This window comes from Lepidothrix coronata, unplaced genomic scaffold (assembly GCF_001604755.1).
Source record: "Lepidothrix coronata isolate B3197 unplaced genomic scaffold, Lepidothrix_coronata-1.0 Scaffold92, whole genome shotgun sequence".
Taxonomy (NCBI): Eukaryota; Metazoa; Chordata; class Aves; order Passeriformes; family Pipridae; genus Lepidothrix; species Lepidothrix coronata.
Window position 1 is genome coordinate 51840 of NW_016690272.1, and position 20586 is coordinate 72425.

At 51.3% G+C, this 20586-nt stretch overlaps 3 protein-coding genes across 4 annotated transcripts in view; 2 read left to right on the plus strand and 1 right to left on the minus strand.

Moving 5' to 3' along the window:
- ERLEC1 (endoplasmic reticulum lectin 1) overlaps nucleotides 1-3388 on the plus strand; it is a 9705-nt gene extending 6317 nt beyond the window's left edge. The window contains exons 8-14 of the mRNA XM_017821740.1: nucleotides 968-1097; nucleotides 1428-1589; nucleotides 1883-1942; nucleotides 2192-2316; nucleotides 2657-2734; nucleotides 2912-2987; nucleotides 3127-3388. Of these exons, the coding sequence (XP_017677229.1) occupies nucleotides 968-1097; nucleotides 1428-1589; nucleotides 1883-1942; nucleotides 2192-2316; nucleotides 2657-2734; nucleotides 2912-2987; nucleotides 3127-3198 (703 nt within the window). The 3' untranslated portion in view covers nucleotides 3199-3388. The remainder of the gene's footprint in view (nucleotides 1-967; nucleotides 1098-1427; nucleotides 1590-1882; nucleotides 1943-2191; nucleotides 2317-2656; nucleotides 2735-2911; nucleotides 2988-3126) is intronic.
- Nucleotides 1-16246, minus strand: part of GPR75 (G protein-coupled receptor 75) — an 18893-nt gene extending 2647 nt beyond the window's left edge. The window contains exons 1-2 of one of the 2 annotated variants that reach the window (XM_017821855.1): nucleotides 13339-16246; nucleotides 12286-12462 (exon numbers count right to left, since the gene is read on the minus strand). In XM_017821855.1, coding sequence (XP_017677344.1) covers nucleotides 14747-16246 — 1500 coding nt within the window. In that variant the 3' untranslated portion in view covers nucleotides 12286-12462; nucleotides 13339-14746. Of the gene's footprint in view, nucleotides 1-12285; nucleotides 12463-13338 lie in introns of those variants that run through there. The other variant, XM_017821854.1, reaches the window with a different exon arrangement.
- LOC108500695 (toll-like receptor 2) lies at nucleotides 8228-11278 on the plus strand. The gene has a single exon (XM_017821853.1). The coding sequence runs from the start codon at nucleotides 8228-8230 to the stop codon at nucleotides 10859-10861; it is 2634 nt and encodes an 877-aa protein (XP_017677342.1). The 3' UTR covers nucleotides 10862-11278.
- Nucleotides 16247-20586: the final 4340 nt, after the last annotated feature.

A 20586-nucleotide genomic window follows, 5' to 3' on the forward strand; every position in this document is an offset into this window, starting at 1 on the left:
ATCTTCGCTCGCGAAGACTGGCCATTATTATTATCACACACAGGCTTTTAAAATCTCTACAAAACCAGAAGTGTGGTCTGGAGCTATAACCTTAACGTTGATTTTAGTTCCTCACAACATGAGGAGCTCTCTAGAAGCCATTTTCGTGTGGAGAATTCACAATTTCAGTGTTACTCGCCAAAAATCAAGTGTAGGGTTCTTTTTTCCTCCCCTTCCCTGAGCTGTACCTGTGCATCTGAGGGATGCCTTAGTCTCAGCCGTGCCTTTTTGGACCTTCCAAGGGTCTTAAAGAGAAGTGCAAAGGGAATAATATGGCATACAAACATGGCAGGATAATGGACAGGATTCCTGGCTTTACACAGATGTTGGAACAGGGGAGTATTTAATCCCTGTTCTGAAACAGGCCACAAAGTCTGAAGGCAAAATCCTGCACTGTGGATTTTATAAACACTTGGCATAAGTTAAATGTTAAATATTTAGTGTCCATCATAAATTTTCTCCTGTAGATGAGCTTGCACATACTCTGTTATCTGTTTACTGTGGGAGTCTTTTAAGCCTCTGTATCAGCAGCAAAATAAATAGAAAGTGCCCAGGCCAGTGGTTCTGTCGCTTGGTAAGAATAAAATGCAGAGCTGCTGCCTCCTTCCAAAGGGAAGGCATGGAAAGCTTCCTGGCCACCACCAGGAAACACTTCAAATAAACCTGCAGGATCAACATTCCCCACCTCAGTCAATAAGGAAGGGTGGGGTGGCAGGCTGGGAATGCTGCTCAGTGGAGTGGCACCACGGGGATCACAGCCCACTGTTTTAAGCACAGTGCAGTTTTTTCCTGCTGGGTGTTCCTTCCCCAAGCAGCCCCTCAGCCTCCAGGGCTTTCCCCCTGCACTGCCTGAGCAGAAGTAGCTGCACTCAGAAGCTCCCAGCTCTGCTGAGGTGAAGGTGTGACACGTTCCTACCTTGCTGGGCAGGTTCAGGGCTTCCCCCGTCAACGACATCTTCTGCCAGTCTCTGCCGGGATCCCCACTGAAACCCCACAACCTGGAACAGCTGGAGAAGCAGCAGGAGATGCTGAAGACGCCTTTCAGGAGGGTCAAGGAGGTAGGATTTGTTTTCATTTTAAAACAGAAAAAATATTTTCTGTGTTTAACACGTTCCGTAGGATGGTGTCAGCCTTTCAAACAGCCTTTAAGCTTTGAGACCACCTGTAACTCACCTGATCTGGAAGGGAAACAAAGCAAGTCAGTTTGGGCTACTAATTTAGAGGTTTTGTAGCCTTTTTTAGCCTTCAGGTCACAAATGTTTGAAGGTTTGGACTGGAATTTTCTTTCAGCTAAAACTGACCGAAACGGCCAGCTGGGCTCAGCGTTCAGTACTTTATCTGATTTATAAGACTTTGCAGGGGATTTAACTGCAGCCTTTAAATTTCAGGAAGAAATGCCTTCAACAAAAGAAGAGAAGTTCTCTTCCATTCACAAGCCTGTGGCTGTTGGAAGCCACCAGCTGTTAACGGTGGGGACAACCCACATCTCCAAACTGACTGATGAGCAGCTCATCAAGGAATTCCTTAGTGGCTCCTACTGCTTCCACGGGGTGAGGAACAAGGCTACATGGAATAAATAGCTACTCCTTACCTGCACATCCTGCTTTATGTTTGCTTAGTTTTCACCTTTAACCTCTCTGTTGAAATTCGATTTTTTCGAGCAACGAAATGAGAGTAGGTAATGAGAATCTCACTCTGTTAATTGATACATATGGAGTTTTACAGCTCAAATTTAGGGCTTAGGGTCTGGAGGGAAAGGCACGGGGTTGTTTTAGGGTGTTCTGGTTGTTTTAGGGGTTCTGGTGGTTGTGTTTTTTAATGCTGAGCTTGTACCTCTCCCCAGGGTGTTGGCTGGTGGAAATACGAGTTCTGCTACGGCAAATACGTTCATCAGTACCACGAGGTGTGTTTAAATAGTTCTGGTGGTTCTCTATGTTTTACTTATTTTACTTTTGTAGTGCATTTGACAGATGGCTGGGGGGGTTAGAGGATCTGGAGGAAAGACACCTCCTTTTAATTTTATAGCGCATTTAATAGGTGGTCGTGGGGGTCGGAGAATCTGCCTCCTTTTCTTGGCTGATCAACAGCTTGGGCTCAAGAAGCTGGATTTCAGAAAGTACACTGTGTCATTATCAGCCTTTCATTTTTTAAGGACAAGGAAAGTGGCAGGACCTCCGTGGTCGTGGGTACCTGGAGCAAGGAGGAGCACGTGGAGTGGTCGAGGAAGAACGCGGCCAGAACCTTCTACCTGCGAGAGGATGGCACCCAGACCGTCAGGTACAGACACTGCTGCTGCCACCCCTGGCACGGGAGAGCCCTGGGAATGTTCACCTTATTAACAGATACAACAAACTGTCGAGAGCAGCCTGTTAAGATTTATCCCCCCACCCACCCCCAAAATCCACATCAAAAATAAGTAATTCAGCACTCGGGAGATGGTGCAGAATAAAACCTTCCACTACTGAACAACCCTTTGCTCCTGCAATACAACCTGTTGCTGTTTGTGTATTAAATACTTGCTGAATAGTGAGGTGGTGGCTCACACCACTTACCTGCCTGCTTATAGAAGGTTGTGTTGAATACTTCCAAACTCTTCCCTTCCGATCTTTCCCGGCAGGATGGTGTCTCATTTCTATGGAAATGGAGATGTTTGTGACTTGACAGACAAGCCAAGGCAGGTGACTGTGAAGTTGAAGTAAGTGAACTGATGTTCTGTGTGTGTTTCCTGGGTCAGAGGGGGAAGCTGCTGCTGCTGTCACGGAGCTCCGAAGGCAGTGATTGCTAACTTAGTAAAAATGCTGCAGATAGCAGTGAAACGCATTATTTTGTGCTTCTCACACCCCAAACATCCCAATTTCTCCTCTGTTTTCAGATGTAAAGAATCTGATTCCCCTCACGCTGTGACCATTTACATGTTAGAGCCTCATTCATGCCAATACATCCTGGGGGTAGGTAAAGACACACCTGAGATCAGCTGCCAAGGTCTCAGGTGTATGTTTAAGGTGGCCCCTTCCTTCCAGCGACTCTTCCCAAGATTCCTGCAGTGCTGAGTTCGTGGTCTCTGATGTTTTGGTGTCTCTGTTGCAGGTGGAGTCTCCAGTCATCTGTAAAATCCTGGATACAGCAGATGAATACGGGCTCCTCTCCGTGCCCAGCTGAGGACAGCGAAGCCCCCTCCATGAGCCAAATCCCGACATTTCCCACGGGAACAGCCACCTGTGTGAGCTGACAAAGGCCTCACCAGCACAGCTCTAAGCTGAGGGACTCGTGAACCACTTTGTGTATAACTATGTGTATATAAGAGCTTATGGATAAACTTTTAATGATTAAAACCCTGTCTTGCACTTCCTGCCTGGCTCGTGTGTGACACGTTCCACCAGCAGCATCCCTGAGGTACAAACTGCCCGCTGGAAACAGGCACAGTAGTAACTGAAGCTTCAAGTGAGGAGCCCAGCTGCCACCAGAGGGAAAAGGTTGAAGCCAACCCTTCCTGCTCAGGAGCCACACCACCACTCGTGGTTTTTCTACTGCACCAGCATTACCCCTTTGTTAGACTGTTGGCAACTGTGTTTTCACTGTACCTTACCCCTCTCTTCACCTGCTGTTCCTTCTCCCAGCCTAGGCTGCTTCCCAGGACATTCCATCTATTTATTTATTTATATTTAACACTGGAGGGTTCATCTTCATATAATTATTCTGTTGAACACCCTCCCTGCCATCGGGTCTAGTTCCCTGGAGCGTGTCTGCCTCCCAGAGGAGATTTGGGAGTCTGCTGGCACTAGAAATTCCCAGAATCTGGAGGGGGTGGGGGGTATCTGAAGTTAGAAATAGGTGGAACAAGTTTGTAATGGCCAACACTCAGAGCCTTGAGCATTTGGGGTGTAGCAACAGTGTGTGGTTGTTGTGTTGGTCACTTCCGTGTGCCCACCACGGTTCCTGTTTCGTGGAGCCCTTGTGCAAGGCACAGGAATTCCTGGCTGTGGGGCGGAAATGTGCCAGCCCTGTGCCATGTGACTGGTCAGGTGCTGCCCAAAATAACCCTCCTGAACTGCTGGACTGTTGCAGCACATGCCTTTTAGTGTCTCACCAAGCAGAAAACCCAAACAGCAGCAGCAGCGTGACTTGACATTTAAAGTGACAGTCACTCTCCTTGCTCATATCAAGGTGTCAGAGGGAACTGGAAAAGGGGAAGAGTCTTCCACACAGATTTCATTCCCCCTCCCCCCCGGAAGAGAGCCTGCCCATATTTCCCCACCACAACCTTCGTGCAAAGCATTCACTAGATGAGCAAAAAATGGCCCGGGTTTTAATCCAGGAGCTTTAAGAAAGAGGAGACGTTAAAACCAGTGTTGCCCACACTTCAGATCCTCACCTTAGTTTCCCTCGAGTTCTTTTCCTCCCCTGAACAGTCACAGCTGGACCCATCTCATCAGGCATCTGGTCCTGCCTGCCAGAGGTGTCACTGCCCCAGGCCATGCAGCCAAAGTACAGTAAGGAAAGGTTAAAACATGTTTTCCCTCATGCTGCCTTTACAAGGGGCTGGGTGAATCCCCTTGGTACAGCTCTGGATCCGTGTGATCCCTTGGGATAGCAGTATTTTGAATCAAGGCTGCCCTGTAGCTCCTTGGCTGCTCTTGGGAAAACCTGGACAGGCATAGCCCTGCCCCAGCATCCCTTGGGCTGAGTCATGGAAAGGGAAGGGAACCCCCGACACCCTAAACCATCCTGCCCACCCCTCACTTGTGATCAGCCCAGAGGACAGGCCAAGAACAGTCATCCTGCAGAATGTCCAGAATTCCCCTCATGGAAGGGGGGGGGAGAAGCACAGGCCTGACTCAGCAGCCACAGCACCTGGTGCCCCCCAGCACCAGCTTGTGCCACTGCCTGAGCAAGCACAGGGTTGCCAAACCTGTGCTGTTTGTGTCCCTCAGCCTCTACTTCCCCCTGCACAGGAACCCCTTCCTGCTCACAGCTATTCCTGCCCAGCATCCAGGCTACAGAAGGAACAGGAACGTGCTTTGTTCCCCTTCTCCCCTCCCTCCCCAGCCAACAGTCGAGGTGGGAGTGAGGGGAGGAGGCAGGACCCACACAAAAACCCCACAGGGCACAGCAGACCACGAGTTGCTACTGTTAAAAGTAAATTCCAATAGAATTCTACGTTTTCACACATTTGAATCTAAAAGAAATGGACTTGAGAGCAACCTGCTGCCTCGAGCCTCTCCCAGACGAGCCTTGAGGTGCAGGAACACGTCAGGGCCAAAACTGGGGGGCAAACAAGGTTCTTGGGTACGCAGAAAGCTCCCAGAACTGCAGGGCTGCAGTTTCTGGGCTGCCCTGCTCAGGTTTGTGCCTGAGGGGTCCTGCAGGTTTGCTCCCATACCTTTGGGAGGTAGAGCTGCTCCATGCAGATGAGTGCATTTCCTGGCCATAAATACCTAAGATTTTCATCCAACACACAAATCTAAGCCCACCTTAGTAAGAGAAGCTCCTCTGACGTCTGGTCTCCTGAAGGCTGGTGCTGATCCTCTCTGGTTTTGAGCAGCTCTTCTGCAGGTTCAGCTCTGCTCCCTTAAATCACCTTTCCAGCACACAAAACCCCATCCCCTGCAGAGAGAGAGCGAGAACAAGTGGCAGACAACCTGTTTTGGGAGTGAAATCTCTTTGCTTCATCACCCTGCCCTGGTCCTGCTCTTGGCCACACAGCGCAGACTTTCCTTTCTCACTCACAGACCTTTCTGGTGTCTTTTCTTCCTCCACAGTCCCCAAAAGAAGAGGTTGCTTAAAAAAAAAAAAGGACAATAAACGAATACACAGAGGGTGGGTTGGATGAGTTAAGGACAGAATAATTCCAGAACAGTGTGTTGTAGAATAACTGTGCTTGCACGAAAAAAAAGAGTCTTTTTCACTTTGTCCCTTCCAGCCATGATTTCCTCTGGGATTTTGCTGGGTCCTGTGCTAGGACATGGCTGCTCCACCTTCCCAAAGGGAAGCACAGCCCAAGGTTCTCTGGCAGCACTACTGTATTTAGATGGAGAATTGTCTGGCTACAGGGGCTCACCCCATGCCGAGAACAGGAGATAAAATCTCCCCTGACCTATTCTGACTGCTCTCAATCTCCTGTGTCTCTCATCAAAGCAGACAGGGATCTGTCTGAAGAACTGATGACTGCAGGGCAATTCCCAGAACCTGTCCCAGCAGGAAAGTGCCTGGTCAGACCAGATAGACAGCACGAACCACCTCGGATTTTCCAGCCCCCAGGACAGGGCAGGGGAGCCTTCAGGCTACCACAGGCATTTCCAGTTTCCAGGCACACCAGTGACCAGCTGCAAAAGACTGGGAAAAAAAGTTGTAAGTGATATACAGACAAGTTCTGATCCCCAGTGGAAGCTTGAGGTAATAATTGAGAGCAGGGTCCTTACCCAGTGGGTGTCCCTGCGGGCCACAGACCGACCCCAGAAGGTGCAGTGGTGTCTGGGACCCCCCTCCCCGCCTGAGCTGTATTTATATTGTATTCTCTGAGGGGGGGGCAAAGGTAAAGCTACAGTGGGTGTCACGTCATGCTCAGGTGGAGCTCGAGTGGTTTTGGTCATTAGCATGGGGCAGTGGCAAAAGCAACCAGAGTTTTTGAGCTAATGAAGCGAAGTTCAGCTTGGTGCAGCTCAGCTCCCACAAGCTGTGTAGCTTTTGATGGAGCACGACCACAGCACTGCTGTGCTGTTCCATGTCTTCCACTCCAAGCTCCCTCAGCATTCCTGCTCCCAAGGTGCACAGACAGCCCGTCCCTGGCGAACTCCGGCCAACCCACCCGCTCCTTCCAACGAGCTTTGTCTTCTCCCCCCATTAGTGATGCTCAGGCGGGAGCGAACCCTCTGCCCCGCACCGTCCCAGCGCAGCACAACCAGCCACCCCCACCTTCCCTTTCCCCCTCGGGCACGGGTTGAGCAACGTCCGAGAGCGGCACGGTGGGGAAAACTTGACAGATCTCACCGGGGAGAATCACGTCCGGCACAGCCTCCTCCTCCTCCTCCAGCCGGGCAGAGGGAGCGCGGGGCGGATGCCGCGGGGCCCCGGGGCTGGGCGGGCTCGGGGGGATCCCAGCCCGCCCCCGCTCCCATCCCGGAGCCACAAAAGGCACCGGCGGCAGCGCAAGGGACAGGCGAGGGACCGGAGCAGGTACAGGGGGTCGGAGAGGCGGCGGGAGGGCAGGTACGGGGGGCAGAGGGACGGGAGGGTGGCTGGAGGCAGGAACGAGCTGGGTGGTACCTCCGTGATGCTCTTCACACCCCTGCGGTGCTCCGGCGGCTGTGGATGTTCCTGCGGGATGTGGGGTGGGCTGGTATTCCTGCGGGATGTGGGGTGGGCTGGGTGTTCCTGCGGGATGTGGGGTGGGCAGCAGAGGGTCCGGGGACACAGCTGGCAGTCGCTGGGGTCCCCTCTCTTAGACTGATGGTCCGAGCCCGTGGGCAGCAAAGGGGACTGTGGTGGCAGCAGGTGACTCACCTGGAGCTCTGCCTTTTCAGGGAATACATCCACGGCACGGAGCAGCGGGATCAGGGACTGGTGACAGAGACCTGGGGCAGGACTGGAGCCGGGCAGTGCTCCCGGCACTGGGAATTCTCCAAAGCCCCCAGATACGGGGGCAGTGACCTCTCCTGGCTGCCTCAGACAAGCCTCCCACGTCCCACTTCCAAGCAAACTTCCCCTGACAGGTAAGGCCCAGCAAACCACAGGTAAATCCTCGGCAGGGCAAAGCTCCAGGGGGCTGGGATCACGGGAAGATCCAAGTTCTGTGGAGCTTTACTGGGGTGGCTGGACAGGTTTTGGATGGGTCAGACTTGCCTGGTTATTGATGAGAGACAATGAAGAAGTCCCACAGAGCGGGCCCAGACTGGCACTGCAGATTGTGCAATGGAAGAGGGCATTGCAGAGGTGCCTGGGGAGAAGGGAAAGAGAAAAAAAATAATTCAGACTTTATCTACAATGACCTGAAATGAATAGTGCCCTCCTTAAATCCTTCTCTGACATTCCCTCTCTCTTACTCTCAAATCAGTTGTATTTTCTTTTGGTAGATAAAAAGGGATTCATGGATGCAGTTAATGAAACGATTTCTGGATTTGCAAGTAAATTAGGATTATTTTTGAACATGGACCACATCATAATGATGGATTTGATGTTTCTTTTCTCCAGGATGAGGGTTCTTCCTGTTTGCCTTCCTGTCTACTTCATTTCCTTCTTGTTCAGAGGAGCACATGGATTCCTAACGTGGAGAATACCCACAGCCTTCTCAGTTTATAACTACTCCTATTCCAACCTCTCCTCTGTCTCAGAAGCACAAGCTCCCAAAACAGCAAGAGCTCTCAATTTCTCACATAACGTAATCGAAAAAGTAACCAAGAGGGACTTAGAAGGTTTTGAGGCGCTGGAAATTCTGGACCTTTCCTACAACCGGATTCGGGATGTTGAGCCCGGTGCACTCCAGAGCCTGCTCAGCCTGGTTTCCGTCAATTTGTCATTCAATGATGAGAAGCTGCTTCTGTCAGGTCTCTCACCCCACCTGGAGCTCTCACCCACCAGCAACGCCTCGGGGTCTTTGCAGCTTTCCAAGTATTCTGGCAAGTCCCCGGAGGCTGCTCTGGAGCCTTCCGTGCCCACCGAGGAGCCGCCACCTTCCAGACATCCTCCTGTCCTGGAAAACCTTAACCCCAGGCTCAGGCGGAGCGCCGGGGATCTTCTCCAGAAGGGAGAGACAAACACAACAGTGTTTCCAGCGTTTCCAACAGCCACACCGAGGCCCAGCCTCTGCGGAACTCCGATCAACGGGACACTGGATCTGTCCCACAGTAACCTCTCCGAGGACGAGCTGAGGCTAAAACTGGACGAGGACGCCTGCCAAGCTCAGCTGGCCAGCGTTCTGGAGCTTGACATCAGCCACAACGACCTGAAGATGGACCTCGTGTCGCTGTTCGTCCTGTTCCTGCCGATGGAAAACGTGCGGTCGATCGACGCCAGCTCCAGCAATTTAACCATCAACATCCTGGATGTGGGGGCCATCTGCAAGTTCCCATTCCACCAGCTTTTCTTCGTCAACATCAGCCACAACCCCATCAACAGCCTGGACACGCTGTGCCTCCCTTCCACCATCAAGGAAATCGACTTGTCCTTCACCAACATCAGCCAAATACCCCGGAATTTCGCTGCCAAGCTGTTTAACTTGGAAAACATGTACGTCCAAGGAAATCACTTCATCTACACGGCCTCTCCGGACAGCGGGAATGCACTTCCAACGTGTGTCCCTCCCCCTGGGACCGTGCACATCGAAGCCATTTCCCTCGTCAGGACCCAGTTTGGGACACCCATTAAAAGCCTTCCCAACAAAGTGAAACACCTGGGCATGTCCAACTGCTCCATCGTGGAACTGCCGGAGTGGTTTGCTGACACCATGGAAGAGCTGTTATTTTTGGATCTCAGCCACAACCGCATTTCTGCGCTTCCCAACTTCCCTCCCTCCCTGCAGCACCTCGACATCAGCAACGGCGACATCAGGGCCATCCCCCCCAGCCTGAAATCCCTCTCCAACTTAACAACATTTAACATCCAAAACAACAAAATCGCGGAGATGCACGTGGAGTATTTCCCATCAGCTCTGAAAAGATGCAACATCAGTAAGAACAGGTTGAAGGTGCTGTCCTTAACCAAGGCCCTGGGGAACCTGGAACACCTCAACGTTTCTGGGAACCTGATCGCCCGGCTGGAAACCGCCGACCCCCTTCCCGCGCTCGCCAGCCTGGACAGCAGCCACAACCTCATCCCAGAGCTGCCCGACGGCCTCGGGGATTCCCTCCCAGCACTGAAATATCTCAATTTATCGGGGAATAAGATCTCCTTTCTGCAGCGTGGCTCCCTCCCAGCCTCTCTGGTGGAGCTGGACATCGGCGACAATGCCATCACCACCATCGTGGAGGAAACGTTTGGCCCGCTGACAAGCCTGAGGGTCCTGACCGTCCAAGGGAGACACTTCTTCTGCACCTGTGACTCGTACTGGTTCGTGAACGTCTACATCCACCAGCCCCAGCTGCAGATCAGGGGCAGGGGGGACGTGAGGTGCAGCTTCCCCCCGGACAGGAGGGGTTCCCTGGTGGAGAGCAGCCGCCTGACGCTGCTGCGCTGCTCCCTGGGGCTCCAGCTGGGAATCACCGCCGGCACCGCCGCCCTCGCCGTGCTCCTGCTCACAGCCCTGTGCTGGCACTTCCACGGGCTCTGGTACATCAGGATGGGCTGGTACTGGTGCATGGCCAAGAGGAGGCAGTACGAGAAGAGGCCTGAGAACAAGCTCTACGACGCCTTCATCTCGTACAGCGAACACGACGCCGCCTGGACCAAAGAGAACCTGCTGGAGAGGCTGGAGAACGACGGGTTCAAGATCTGTTACCACGAGAGGGATTTCAAACCGGGGCACCCCGTGCTGGGGAACATATTTTACTGCATAGAGAACAGCCACAAGGTCTTGTTTGTCCTCTCCCCCAGCTTTGTGAACAGCTGCTGGTGTCAGTACGAGCTGTACTTCGCCGAGCACCGGGTCCTGAACGAGAACCTGGATTCCCTCATCATGATCGTGCTGGAAGACCTCCCGCCCCACAGCGTCCCACAGAAGTTCAGCAAGCTCAGGAAGCTGCTGAGAAGGAAAACCTACCTGAAGTGGAGCCCTGAGGAGCACAAGCAGAAGCTGTTCTGGCATCAGCTGAGAGCGGTCTTAAGGACAACCAACGAACCCCTCGTGAGAGCAGAGAACGGAGCCGCTCAGGAGATGTACGAGCTGGAATGAGACCTGAGGAACTGGGAAGGTTGTGCCTGGAAAGCCTGTGGTCAAACAGAAGCGTTCACCTCCTGCAAAGGCCCAGTGGTGCCACAGGGTTTGCCTGGATCAGCCCCAGGAGAGGTCACTGGCGGGACTGTCGCGCCTGCGTTATTCCCTCTGATAAAGGAATCCCGAAGGGATGAGACCCAAGTGCTGATAAACAGCTTTAATTTCTCCAGCTCTTTCCAGCATTTCTGCAAGTGCAGTGGATGTCACCTGAAGGGAAGAACAGCTCAGGTCACACTGCGTGTCCTTGCCGCTTTTTGAGGTGGTTGCTGTGATAAGGGATGTTAAGATTCCCAGAGTAAAGATTCCTGGTTCCAGGACAGCTTAAGGTGGGAACACACCTGTGTGCAGGGAAGAAAGCCACAGGCCAGGCTGGCACACAGGCTGCAGCTCCTTTCTGTGGTTGGAGCAAGAAAAGATGAAATATTTACTAAATTCAGCCACCTGAGAGGTGCCATTGCAAACCCACACCGCCCCAGCCTTTGACCTCTGTGACTGCTGGGAGAAAGTAGACTTGGAAACTTCTATAAGTACAGAATAAAACATACAACCAATGCAAAAACCAGCTGAGTGTGTCAGTGTCTGCTGTTAGGTAACTGGGGTTAGCTTCGTTTCATCATAAATCTCTGAATAAACAAAGTTCTGTACATTGTTATTTAGATTTAGGAAAGCTTCACTTGACAACAGCCACCCTGACCCATTTCCCAGGGACTCAGTGCCACCTCTGCATGGCCCTTGTTCTCACCTAGTGCCACTTGCTGATTTTATTTATTGTGTTTGGGAAAAAAAATAAAAGGAAATTCAGCTGATCTGATTTTCACATTCGAGGAAAAATCAACAGGCTGTGGCACAAAATAAACACCAGGTGAGGACAAATCGTTTGGTGGAGCACCAAGTCTGGACTTGCTCCTACAATGAGTGAACCCAAATGACTTCCCAGCAGAAGATCCCAGATCCAGGAATTGCAGGAGGTCTGTGTGCAGCATGTCTGGAACACAGACTCTGAGAGGGAATTAGCTCTGCTGTGACAAAATAAGACAAATCCAGACCTATTTGCTGCCAAAAGTGGGGGGGGGGGTCATGAAACAAAGATCTGCATTTACAGAGAGATCTCCCAGAAGTCACCAGGTGCAAACCCACCTTGCCTCAGCCAAATGATTTGGCATCAACTCCTTGGAGGTCTTAGATTTAGAGGTTAAAAAATCCAGCCTTGCAGCCCAGCAGCTGAAAAAGCCAACTCTTACCACCACAGAGATTCAGGACTTAGAAAGGCTGTGAATTATAAAAACATTGCAATGTTTACAGAAGTCACTTGTTAACGAGATTAAGGAGCCCCAAGTCATTCAGCAGCTGTTTTTCTAACAAGCTTCTTTATGCTTTCTCCTTTCTTTCTCAACCATCCAGTGCTCACATTTCCCACTTCCTCTCTTCCCACACATTTCCCACCTCCTCTGTCCCGCACTTTGTTCCTTCCCTCTGCCTGGATCTCTGCTTTCCAACCTTGCAGTCACTCTTTGCTGGTTCCTTTCTGGACCTTTACTGGTTCTGTGTTCAGCAAGGGGCTAAAAGAAAAAGGAGAAGTTATACTCCCAATTATTTTATCACAAAATCAATTAAATCAGCCCACGATTCTCTGCAAAATTGTACCTCCCTATTCCCAAAAATCCAACCTCGATTTACTACACCCACAAACATCCCACAAAACAATGAGCTCAGTAAAACTGACAACTTCAATCAGGTTTTGCTCCTACTGCAGATGAAAAGGTGCTGCACTTTCCTATCCATACTTTTCATATTAGCCCCAATATTAACACGAGGGTGGTATATCAGGAGCACAGTTGGCACCAGGAGTTAACAAAGTCCTTCAATGGGACTTCAGCTCTTTTTTCATACTAACACATCACATAAAGGCAATAAAACCTCCTTCTTGGACCCTTCTTCCTTTACTCCCACATGAATATTCAATGCAAACGACTTCTATGAATGAGGTGTGAGGGGTTTAACCTCGTAGCACGTGCTGAAATTCATGTGATCCAAACTAAAGGCACAGGAGAAGCTGCACACACACAGCAAACCCCAAAACTGCTTCATCTCTATTTTTTCCCCTCCAGCACAATTTGTACCGAAGAGAAATTCAACTGCAGAACAACTAAACAAGACTTTTAAGTTATCTTCTATACTTAGTTTAGAAAGAACCCTGTTATTCATTTGGACAAAAAAAAATAATCTGGGCAGAGACAAAAGACTGATGGAAATAATTTCAGTTTTACATTCGTATTAGAAAGTTGTTCACATCGTTTTTATTGCAAGAAAGCTGGTTCGAATTATTCAAAACTAATTCAAATTCAGTGCTAAACAAAGAACAGCGTTCCAGGAAAACCTCCAAAGTAGTTCAGTTAACAAAAAGCCCGAACCAACAACTCTCAGGCAGCAGTTACCGTGGATGTTCTTTTGTTTCTTGTTTCCAAAGTAACAAATCACCTTCCCATCGCTGGCATTTTCCTAAAGATGTGGCAGTTTTCCTGTAAGGAGGCACCAAATGTCTGTGGCAGGGTTGTTTTCGGAGACGCTGAGGCTCTGCCGAAGGTGAAAGGTGATTGCTTGTTTGGCAGAGATTTGGTGACCCAGAGCCGGAACCCTCAGGAATTTAAATGTCCAGAGTCATTGTGTCTCACAGGGAATTCCCACAACATGTGACACAGCACAAAAATAAAACACAATTCCTTTCCAGTTATTTGCTTGCTGTGTAGACCAACAGGGAAAGTTTCTAAGCAGACAGATTAAATAAAAACTGATGTCAAGATTTCTTAAAAAAAAATCTCCAAAACTTGTAGTTGGTTGGCACGTGGTTTTAAAAATGTTAACAGCTGTCAGTTCTGCCTGTCCCAATTTATAAAAACCATGGACAAAGGAGCAACGAGGAACACAACTCCATGCCTAACAGCTCACCAGTTGGGGAATTCCAGAGGTGACTGCATTACTCCTGTCCTATAATATTGCAACATTCATCTTTATCCTCACGTAACACAGGTATTGCACAGCTACTTCTAGCAGAGGTAAAACACCTCTCCAAACTATTTTGGGATACATAACACCACCATCCTTAAAATAAGCACCCAGCAGATATTGACGTATAAACTGCAAAGGTTTATTCCAGTGCTGTACTTCCCAAAAGTCCTTCCCAGAGGAAATATAACACTGACTAATGCCTTGTCCCACTTGAAGAGGCAGAGATCAAAATCCTGAACTTCAGTGGAACCTGATGGAAATTTTGCCATTTACCTCAAGGGAACCAGGATTTCACCCCGTGAATAGAAAGGGCTTTTGTTACTCCTGAAAGGTGCCACCAATTTTTCCAACCTTCTGCAACGGGAAAACTTTCAACTCCAATAATACCAAGCTCTTTCCCAATTCTTCCTTCTTGGAAATACAAGATATTTGTAATACTCTGCCTTATCACAGAAAGGGTTGAGTTGGAAAGCTCATCCAGCCCCACCCCCTGCCACAGGCAGGGACACTTTCCGCTAGCCCAGGTTGCTCCAAGCCCTGCCCAACCTGGCCTTGTGACATAATAAATCACATAATTACGGCATTTACTTTTTTTACTCGTCCAGCAGTAAAATCTAGTACCAAAACCACCCTTGTGTAACCACTCCAAACACAAATCTAAAATGTATCCCCCTTTCTGACTCGCCAATGAAATTCCAGAGAAATCCCCTGCCGGTCACTGCAGTGATCGCCTGGCATTGGCTCCAAACAGCTGGACACCAACAGGAATGGCACTGCCATTGATTGGCAGCAGTGCTGTGTCACCTCCCCAGCCACCCTCAGGGCTGGTGGGTCAGGCTACACCGAAGGCACCGGGATGTGCCTGGTGAGGGCAGTGCCGCAGTCCCGGCCCACGCCGGGGGTGGGATGGGCGACGTAGGGCTTGGAAAAGCCAAACGTGGAGCTGACCGGCTGCAGGCTGTTGGGGGTGCTCACTTCTTGGGAAGGGCTGCTGTTGTACACGCTGTAGTAGGGCTCGATGCGGGTGTTCATGGGGGTGGAGCTGCTCTGGCCGCAGTGCTGGTGCCCCGCGGAAGCCCTGGGGCTCAGCACGCTGTCCTTGGAGTGGCTGGGAGCGCAGGCCTGCTCCAAGCTCTTCTTCTGAGGCTTCGGAGACAACATGTACGCCGAGTTGGTCTCGTGGTGGGAGGACTTGTTCCTGTTGACTTCCAGGCTGCCCTTGCCCATGGCCTGGAGCCTGGTCCTGTGCTTGCAGCAGCAGAAGACGAGGGCGGCGTAGCGCAGGCACCACAGGACGCGCCGCCGCAGCCCCGCGCTGTTGCGGGAGTAGATGAAAGGATTCAACCCGGACTTGAAAAAAATGAGGGTAAACCCACACAGCTCAAACTGGTAGAGGACGAAGCCCCCGCTGCCGGACAGCACATCCTGCACCAGGGAGATGCCCAGGGGCAGGCAGCACACCAGCACGGAGAGCACGATGACCACGCATGTCCCCACGGCCCGGGAGTCCTTGGCCGTGGCCAGGTTGACGGCCGACGCCAGCGGGAGCCGCCCGGCGTGCTTGGGCTGTCCGGGGGCCTGCCCGCAGCTCTGGGTCCGGTACAGGGCTGGCTGTGGCCGGGGGGTGCCCACGGCCAGCACGGGCGGGCCCTGCCTGGCGCGCGCGTTCCTGCGCAGGGCCCGGGCGATCATCACGTAGGACACGGCCACCACGGCCACGCAGCAGATGAAGTCGGCGATGTAGAGGTAGAGGACGAGCCTGCCGCGGCCGCTGGCCAGGCTGGCCACGGGCAGGCAGCGGCGGGAGCCGCGGGCGCGCAGCGTGGCCAGCGTGGCCAGGGTGAAGCTGGCGGCCCAGAGCCCCAGCGTGAGCAGCAGCGTGCGGGGCGCCGAGGCGGCGCGGGGAGGCTGCCGGCCCAGCACCACGCGCAGCCGGTGCAGCGCGATCGCCGCCACCGTCTTGAGGGACATGATGATGAAGCCGGAGCTGGTGAGGTGGAAGGTGAAGCAGAAGGCGCCCGGCACGCCGCGCGCCGGCCCCAAGAACAGCACGAAGGCGAACATGGGGGCGGCCACGCCGCAGAGGAACAGGTCGCAGAAGGACAGGTTGAGGATCATGAAGTCGAAGTCGGTGCGGAATTTGCGGAGGGCCGGGTCGAAGAAGGAGAGCAGCACGATGAGGTTGCCGTAGGAGCCCAGGCAGAAGACGAGGGCCAGCAGGGAGGCGCAGGCGGCCAAGGTGGCGGCGTGGGTGCCCTCCCGCAGCTCCGCGGGGCCGCTGCCGTTCGCGCCCAGCTGCTCCCCGGGCCCCGCCGGCAGCCGCCCCGACCCGTTCATCGCCCGCTCACCGCCGCCTCGGGGGGCTCATCCCGGCCCGGCCCCGCCGCTCACCGCCGGCTCTCCGCCGCCATGGCGCCCGGGCCCGGCCCCTTCCCCGCAGCCCCCCCCGCGCTCCCGGCGAAGGCGGGCCCGGGGCTGCCCCGGCGCGGGGCGGGGGATGCGGCACCGGCCTCCCCAGAGCTCCACAGAGCCCCTCCGGCGCTGCTGCACCGCCCCGTTCTCAGCTTCGATGCAACGGGCTGTGCCAGCACAGAATGGCTTGTGTGGGAAAGGACCTTAAGGATGATCCAGTGCCACCCCCTGCCACGGGCAGGGACACCTTCCAATAGCCCAGGTTGCTCCAACCTGGCCTTGGACACTTCCAGAGATCCAGGAGCAGCCACAGCTTCTCTGGGCAACCTGTGCCAGGGCCTCCCCACCCTCCCAGGGAGGAATTCCTTCCTAATATCCAATCTCGATCTACCCTCTTTCAATTTGAACCCATTCCCCCTTGTCCTGCCAGTACTTGCAAACAGCCTTGCCCTGCCTTTCCTGTAAGTTCTCTCCAGGCACTTTAAGGGATCGTTCTGAAATACTCACAGGGAGGTGAGGTCCACAAAATTCTCCTTGCACATTCTCCCAGCTGTCCCAGGAACACACACAACCCAGGGGCCTCCGTGTCACTGGAAATGCAGGTTGAAGAGATCAAAATCCAGCCAGGCAAGGCACAAAACCACTGTGGAAATACAGTAGATCCAGTTTCTGACTTATGCATGGCACTTGTCTTACATATACATCAATCTTAAACTTGTCTTAATAACCATCCCCTACCCCAGCAATCACACAGGGTTGTTCTTAAACTAGGAGGGGGAATGTCCAAGACCCAAAACATGGTTTCCTGTGGCTTCAAGGTATGTTCCCTCTCAGCTTGGCTGTCACTTATTTTCCCTCTTACTTATACTTTTGTTCTCCAGCCTTGGTTAATTTGAATTCTGGGGGTGAATCCCACTGAGCCCTAATGACTACGAGTTGTTTTTTCAGGGGCAGGCTGGGCTCTCCCTCCTTGGATTTTATTATTTACAAATATCAGAGGACACTGCATTACATGATTAAACAAGGCTGACAAAATGTCAGCCTAATGCAAGAGTGAATTACTTCAAAGTGGTTAATGCTGAGGAAATAGTGAGGATTGTTCCCTTCCCATGAAACCAAGGAGCACAAGATCCTCACCTGCTTTCTGAGCAGGCAACACACCTCACTTCAGCTGGAAACAAGACCCTGCATAAAAACTGACCTCAGTTTCACACTGTGTCTAACCCCTGAGGCCAAAGCCACAGGAGTAACAACACGTTTTGCATAACAAGAGTCCTCTAAAAGGTTGGGAAGGTCTGTGTAACTCCAGGTGTCCTCTGGCCAAATGCTCAGCCCTGGGTGACCACAGTTCAGATTCCAGTTCCTAAAAGAGCAGGCAGAAACACACTCACAGAAATAAAGCTGCACCTGTCTCATGGGACTGTTTTCAGCAAAAGGAGTGAGCAAGGCTGGGTCTCTGAACTCTTGCATGCTTTTGAAACCCCTGAAAATGGATTTAGGAGTCAAAACTGTAATCCTTGGGCTTTACAGCAAGTTGGTTGCTTTAGAACTAGTTACCTGCAAAAGAGCCAAAGAAAAGTCTGATTTTTCTCTTGGTAGCAGGCTTAGATTGTCACTCATTTCATTAACACAGTGTTTAACAGGTCTGTGAGGAGCAAGGGTGGGTTTAATTAGGATGTTTTACCCCTCTGTAGTTCTTAACTGCAGTTTGAAATGAAGGAAAAGTGTTGCTGGTTAAAGTCTGAGAGCCTCAAATGTTCCAGCAGAAAACAGGGAGAAGGGTTTGTACTCAGGGAGCAAGGGAATGAGCTGAGGCAAAAAAAGATCTCTGTGGGAGCACAAACCCCTGCCCAGCCCCTTTGGCACAGCAAAGTGTCTCACTGGACTGTCCCTTTTCAAAAGAGCTTTTTAACTTCTTAAAACAACTGCCAAAGTTCGGGGTGGAGGAGAAAAGCATGGGAACAAAGCCTGTTTTGCAAGGCAGGAATCACAAGAGCAACAACTCACCTTTAATCCATCAGAAATCAAAGGTAGAAGCTCACAAATATTATCAACAGAATTATCAGTGCTGAGAACACCCTTGATGCAAGACCACTTTCCTCAGAGTCACTCTCCCTCCCAGGGAGAGAAAACTAACCCTTTTCCCCCTCTCACCTCAGGGACTTTCCCTCCTAAATCTCTCTTAACATCTCTGAGAAGCACCTTCATTAGAAATCCTCTTCTGCAGAGCCTGTGCCCCAAGGTGGCTGTGGACAGTGAGTATCCTGTGACAGGGAAATCCCCAAAAAGTTGCCTTCCAGGTACTGCAGGATGCCAGTGGGGATGTAAAGCTGGTAACTCACAGCAGGGTTAAAGTTAAAACATTCCAAGGACAGGGGCCAGCAAAACTTTCTGCTGCCATGTGGGTTTATTTTCCCTCTTACATCTCACCAGATCATTGTGTTTTCCACAGCACAGGGGAAGCTGGAGGCTCTGCTGCAGGATTCCAGGGAGCCTGAAGCTGTGGAGGAAAGTGTGAGACTGAGCCGAGTGTGGGATGCTGGGGATGCCTAACTGTGAAAAACTGCCAGGAAACATCAGCCAGTGCACCCAGCACAGAGCTCCCAGCAGCCTGGGAAAGGATACAAAGGATGAAAGGGGACATCTCTCGACGTAAAAAGGACACATCAGAAATAAGGACCTTCATCCCTTTTACTCACTAATTAAAACCCCAAACCACCCCCACACAAATTAGTTCGACTTGTCAGTAACACATCCAATTTTGAGCCTGTGGTACCACCCAAAAGCACAAGTTTAAAGTGTTATTCACCTACTGGATGATTTTCTCACGTATTTTTATCAAAATAAGCATCCAATATACTTGGTTATGGAAATATGGGAGATTACACCACTTAATGTGACCATTTAATGTTCTAGCACGAGAATAACTGAGCAGTAGCTCACTGGCAACTTGAGCAAAAAAACACAAAACAAAAATCAACCAACCAACAACAAAACCCCCCAAGGAAAAACCCCCCAAGCAAACAAAGCCCCCCCAAGCAAACAAAAACCCCCCAAGCAAACAAAAAAACCACCCAAAAACCTCCTACAAATGAATTCTACCTTATATTTTTGCCCTTCCCTGGTGCTTCACAGTGTGGTCACAGGTTATCTATGCAGACTGACAGGTCCCTAAAGCTATCAAGTCTACCAGACCATCTCCAAGGTGTTTTTCCATCTCCCTTCCTGTTCCAAGGGGAAAAATTCTTTCTTCTCATGTTAGAGCTGTCTCCCTCTCCAGACTGAGGTCCTGCAGTTGGTTCATCTCAAAGGCTTTAGGGAAGAGACAGCAGAAGACAAAGTGATGGCAGCTCTGAATTCAGGATGTGTGTGTTGCTCGGGGAAAGTCAGGGAATAAAAGCAGTAGTGGAGTTGTGGTCTTTGATGAAGATGTCTCAAAACTGTTCCTAGAGTTCCAGAACAGGAGACTAACAATCCTTCCCTCACCAAAACTCAGGACAGGTTTGCTCACTCTACCACAGGTATATTTTGAACAAGTGCTCTATTTACCGGGTGATTGGTTTGGATCAAGGAATTGACTGTGGATTCACAACCAGCTGTTGGGAATTAATACCACCTCTGACCACAGAATTCCCTGCTGGATCTTGCAACCAGTTCCAGCTACACTTTGACTAAGGAAAGAAACTCCCAACACAGCACAAAGCAGCAGAGCTGGATCCCACCATGACCTGCCCTCCAGGTAGACAGGACAGCACATGCAATATCTGCTGCAACAGCTCACCAGCCAACACATCCTCTAAAGGTGATCCTCTGCACCAAATGCTTTCCATCACTTGTAAAGTTCCTCCTTCTATCAGCAAACCCACCTCCACTACAAACTAGTTTCTCCAGTTCTCAGAAGTGTTTTCCTGGTACAAGGTGTTTTTCCATAAGTGCAGAAGCTCATTTCCCAGCCACCAGAACAAGGTCTTCAATTAACCCTTAGCATTGCCTTGACTCACTGCCAGATCCCAGGACAAACATGGGCCTCACCCAAAAAGCTCAAAAGCACGGCAACAACCTGAAGTCTCGAAACAACCGATTTCCACTTGAGAAACACAGGGAGCTGCAGGTGTTACAAACAGTCCATTTATTGGGTCTTTCACTACGTACACAGCTGAGCTCAGAGTTTGGCACTACGCTATACAGGGGTACATCCGTGTGCCCACACCACTCCCACCATGACCTGCCCTCCAGGTAGGCAGGACAGCACGTGCAATATCTGC

Coding starts and splice junctions, on each gene's coding strand:
- LOC108500695 (XM_017821853.1), top strand. CDS start 8,228: ATGAGGGTTCTTCCTGTTTGCCTTCCTGTCTACTTCATTTCCTTCTTG.